We start from the raw sequence: 5,222 nt of genomic DNA on the forward strand, positions 1-5,222 counted from the left end.
CTTCCTTTCCTTTTCTCCCTTTCCCTTTCACTCTCCCTGTCCCTTCTCCCCACCTGCTTTCTTTCTTTCTTTCTACATTGGGAACTGGAGGGCTGTGGATAACAAAATATTAGAAAAGTTAGAAAGTAAATTTTAGCCCAACCTTGGCTTACCCTTTTGGTGTAGAAGCTAGAATTTTTTTTAAGTTAGAAATTACTCAAGTTGATAAAAGGAGCTGTATTTTGTGTTGTTACTTTTCCCTGTTTTATGCTCCCATGTACTCTGTTTTCTTCTGTCTCCTTTTTTTTCCCATTTGAGACAGTGTCTTACTCTGTTGACCTGAGTGCAGTGTAGAGTGCCTTAACATCATAGCTCACAGCAATATCAAACTCTTGGGCTCAAGTGATTGTCTTGCCTCAGCTTCCAAAGTAGCTGGGGCTACAGGTACCCACCACTACTCCAGCTATTTTTTTGTTGTTGTTTGTTTATTTGTTTTTCCATCTGTTTTTAGTAGAGACAGGGTCTTGCTCTTGCTCAGGGTGGTCCTGAACTCCTGAGCTCAGGCGATCCACCCACCTCGACCTTCCAGATGCTAGGATTAAGGCATGAGCCACTGTACCGGGCTTGTTGCCCTTTTCTGATCCCACTTTTCTGTCCTGATCCCCAACATTTTGAAACCTCTCCTGAATTAACTTCACTAGGTCCTTCAAATGCCTATTTATAAATACCAATGGATATTTCTTTAAAATTATAGGGATTTGCCTTTAGCCTTTGTCCCCGCTCCATGGCACACTCTTTTAGTTTAGTTTTGTAGAAAATGCTCTGTACCACATACTAAGTTTTTATTAAAAATTTCAATAATCTTCTGTACAAACTGTTTTTATTGCAAGAAAAAAGAATTCTAATAATCACCCTCCTGCATATTAATAGTGTGTAGAGGAGGAAAACCTTTTCTCCTGCCCTTTTTAGATCATGCACCTTGGGGCTGTGAATTAAACTAACAAAAGATAGATTAACAGGAGAAAAAGGCATACACATTTTATCGATGTTAATCTTCATTTCTGTGAACAAGGGCTTCACAAAAAAGAAGTGAAACCTACAAAGGCAGTTATACCTGGCGCTTATATACTGTGGCAGTTTAACAAAGGGTAATAAATTGTGCACTAGACAAAGGACTCTTAGGACAGTAACCTGTGGGAACACCTTCTAGGAAATGTATGGTAGATTAGGTTTGTTTAGGAAGGTTCATTATGCAGGGGCATCTCTGTAGGGTCTCCAGGGCTTAAGGGGCTTCTCTTCCTGACATGGAAGAGAGACACAGTTAGAAATGGAAATTTTCTGCATAAAAGAGAAATATATGCTCTGATTTAGGCAGAAAGGAGAAGTCAGAAAGCTTCTCTTTCTTCTGCTGTTTCTTAATAGCCTTAAGTAATCCTTATGCCAAGGTGACATACTTTTGGACTGACGTATTCTGATCTCTTCAGGTATAATAGTTGGGAAAATCTATTTTAATAAAAATTTAAAAGGTAAATATGTATTCAAATATAGTCATGGATGAAGGCATATACAGACATAGCTGTATAAGTATTTATCTGTTGGCATGGCGATTATTTTTTTGTAGAGACAGGGTCTCCCTTTGTTGCCCAGGCTGGTCTCAAACTCCTGGCCTCAAGCAATCCTCCACCTCAAGCTCCCAAAGTGCTGGGATTACAAGCGTGAGCCACTGTGCACAGCTTAATTATTTTATTGGTTTACAAAGCAAAGAACAAACAGGGAGCTCACAGCCATCCTTCTACAGCAATAAAGGTTAGCTGTGGTCGTTTTGAAGTCACTAACACTGACTTATACGTGTATTTATAACACGGTGCCTACAGTTAAAGAGCCAATGAATGACTTGCACTTACAGTTATTATTTATTTTTCCATTTTGGTTTTCTGTCTGACAGCAGCAGCGTGCAGGGTCAAAGACAGCCGGCCCCCCATGTCAGTGGTCTAGGATGGCCAGTGAAGGCACCAACATCCCAAGTCCTGTGGTGCGTCAGATTGACAAGCAGTTTCTGATTTGCAGTATATGCCTGGAACGGTACAAGAATCCCAAGGTTCTCCCCTGTCTGCACACTTTCTGCGAGAGGTAAGCCTCCTTTGTGCTTGGAGAAGCTAGTTGCACAGGCTGACCTTCTACAGTCTACCACAGGATTCGTTCCCAGGATTCTACAGTTACCTTTGGGGAGACAATAAATCTCTTGTGCTTCTGATTGACATCAAAAACCAGAATCATGAGTTGCCAATAATTTAAACCATTACAAGTAACTACTGATTCATGTCCATAGGAGATAGAGCATTAAATAAATATTTTAAGATGAAAAAAGTTTTTCTTGCTCTCTGTCAAACAGTTTTTGCCAATAATAGTCCCCCAGAGAGAGTCTTTGGGGGGAGCGATTAAAAATTTATCATTTCATCTTTATAACAAATCAAGTAAAACATCTGTCAGTTCAAAAGGCAGAGCTGCTTTTCCAGAATTACCTTAGATGCATACTAATGTCACATTTGAATACTATGATATTTTAGGTAAATAAAAAAACTATATATGTACATATATAAAATAAATTATCTGATTAGGTGATTTACCATTTATGAAAACATACCCCTTCATCTTTCTTGATAGAATTTTTTTTTTGAAGGGAGTGATAGTTGTCAAAATATATTTTTACCCTATTCTTTAACTTAACAAGCAATTAAACACAAGAAGTTTGTTAGTAAATAGTTCATCTGTGGCTTATTTATAAGTATTTTCCTAGTAAGATTATATATCTTTCTTGAAAATAAATTTGATAACTATGTTGTATAGCATTTTGCTAAGTATATTTTATGTTTTTATTTAATGTACATAATTAAAATGCTTTGGTTGCTATTATAGAACAGGAAATTAGTATTTAAAATGGATTCAAGTCTGTGCTGATTACATTTAATCATTCTTTGAGGTGATTGACTTTAGAAGGTCTTGATTACAAAAGAATAACCATATTTTTGTTGGTGATGGTGGGATGCAGGGAAAAGGTAGATTTTTTACTGGGAGTGGATTTGTGTTTGTTTGGGATTGTTGTGTGTTTGTGTGTGTCTCCATGTACATATGGGTGGATATGGGATTTGGGAGATTTTTTTTTTCCCCAAGGCAATTTCTCTCTCTATTGTTTAGGTAATGTGCAGTGGCACAATCATAGATCACTGCAGCCTCAGCCTCCTGGGCTCAAGTGATTTTCCTGCCTCAGCCTCCCGAGTAGCTGGGTCTACAGGTGTACACCACCATGCCGAGCTAATTTTTAATATTTTGTAGAGATGGGGTCTTGTTGGTTCTGACCTCCTAGGGTCCTCCCACCTCAAACTCCTAAAGTGCTTGGATTATAGGTGTGAGCCACTGTACCTGGCCAGTATCAGGGGAAGGGGTGTTTTAGTGGTGGTACAGGTTTATAGGGCACTAATACTTTTCATTTTATTCATTTTACACTTTAGCTTGAGTGCTCTATAATTCATATTCCAAAATAATTAAGTTGGGTGTGATTTTCCACCTCCTACCCCCTTAGTGGATATAGCCGAAATGTGAATACCAGCCAATCCTCTGTGTTCCTGGGTACTCTTGATAGGAGTCAGAGCAGCCTGGCGGGCAGTCTATACAGAACACTGAGAGCCACTCAGTCTGAGCTTGGCAGGACTGCCCATCCCCCTGTGCTCAGTGCCCAGTCAGCCTGTCTTTTGGATCCTATTTCCTTACTCTGACAGGTGAGAAGCATCACCTCTGGGCTGCCCCAGGGCTGTCCTGCCCTTTAGCTCAATCTGCTCTCCATCCAATAGCTAGTGGTGGATATGTTCATGTGATGTGTTGAATTGTTGTAGCGTTTTATGCACATTGAAATTACCTCCTTTTGAAAGTGTTGGCGACTTTCCTTAAAATGGGAAATTTTTTTTTTGAGCTGGAATCAAAACTTCACAGCTGTCGCACTGTCAGAAGAGGGAGCCCAAGGACCCCTTACGTCCTGCTCAGCTGGATAACACACAGGCTACTTGGTGACGATCTCACGGTCACCCTCTTAGCGCCACCTTTTCCAAAACACCATCAGCAAGGCTTGAAGGAGAACAAAACCAGACATAGTCACTGGCCTCATGGTGCTTACAGCGGAAGAGCTAGTCATCAACCCCCAGATTAATATGAAATTAAACCAATGACAAGTGTATATACCAGAAGTACATAGGAAATATGTAATAGGGGAATTTACCCTAATCAGGGAGGGCTTCCCTGCAGAAGTAATGATTCAGCAGAAGCCCCAACAACACGTAAAAATTTACTAAGCAAAGGAGAGTGAGTAGAAAGAAAGAATTTCAGGTTTATGCAAAGGTGCTGTAGCGAGAGACCACGATACTTTAGAAGAACTTAAATAACCCCACTTTGGCTGGTACATGGCAAATGAGGGGGAGAGACGGGAACTGGGTAGATGCTAGGTCATATTGGTGCATGATCTATATCACATATATACACTCTTGTCTTCATTGTAAGAGCAGAAGGAGCAATATTTTCATTTCAGATGAAAAATTAAGTGGTTAGTTGAGTTTTGAGGTCTCTGGTTGCAATATGGAAAGGGTTAGAGGATACAAGAGTGGCCAGGAGCAGTGGCTCACACCCGTAATCCTAGCACTCTGGGAGGCTGAGGTGGGCAGATTGCTTGAGCTCAGGAGTTCAAGACCAGCCTGAGCAAGAGCGAGACCCCTAAAAATAGCCAGGCATTGTACTTGGATGCCTGTAGTTCTAGATATTTGGAAGGCTGAAGCAAAAGGATTGTTTGAACCTTTGAGAGTTTGAGGTTGCTAAGAGCTATAATGCCACAGCACTCAACCCCAGGGCAACTGAGTGAGACTCTGCCTCAAACAAAGAAAAAATAAAATAAAATAGGGTACAAGAGTGGATGGTCCTATACTGGGTATAAGAAATCTCAGAAAGGGTGATGTGTTGGGGATGAAGAGGATTAGGGAGGTTGGAGAGATGTTTAGGAATTGACAGGCTTTGGTGACAGAAAATGAAGGACAGCAGGGGAGTTGGTTTGAAGAATGACTCCACGTTTCTGGTTTGCTGAGATAAATTGATGGAGGTGCCATTCATCAAGCTAGGAGGAGGACATAGTTCAGGGTAAGATCAAGGGTTTGATTTTGTCTTTTTTTTCAGACGAGTCTCACTTTCTCACCCTCACTAGAGTG

At 40.5% G+C, this 5,222-nt stretch overlaps 1 protein-coding gene across 2 annotated transcripts in view; it reads left to right on the forward strand.

The window, feature by feature from the left end:
- TRIM2 (tripartite motif containing 2) overlaps positions 1-5,222 on the forward strand; it is a 117,331-nt gene that overhangs the window by 47,618 nt on the left and 64,491 nt on the right. For both annotated transcript variants that reach the window (XM_023513459.1, XM_012805424.1), the window contains exon 2: positions 1,925-2,109. In XM_023513459.1, coding sequence (XP_023369227.1) covers positions 1,976-2,109 — 134 coding nt within the window. In that variant the 5' untranslated portion in view covers positions 1,925-1,975. The remainder of the gene's footprint in view (positions 1-1,924; positions 2,110-5,222) is intronic.

Source organism: Otolemur garnettii, unplaced genomic scaffold (genome assembly GCF_000181295.1).
Source record: "Otolemur garnettii isolate 467f Iridium unplaced genomic scaffold, OtoGar3 scaffold00041, whole genome shotgun sequence".
Taxonomy (NCBI): Eukaryota; Metazoa; Chordata; class Mammalia; order Primates; family Galagidae; genus Otolemur; species Otolemur garnettii.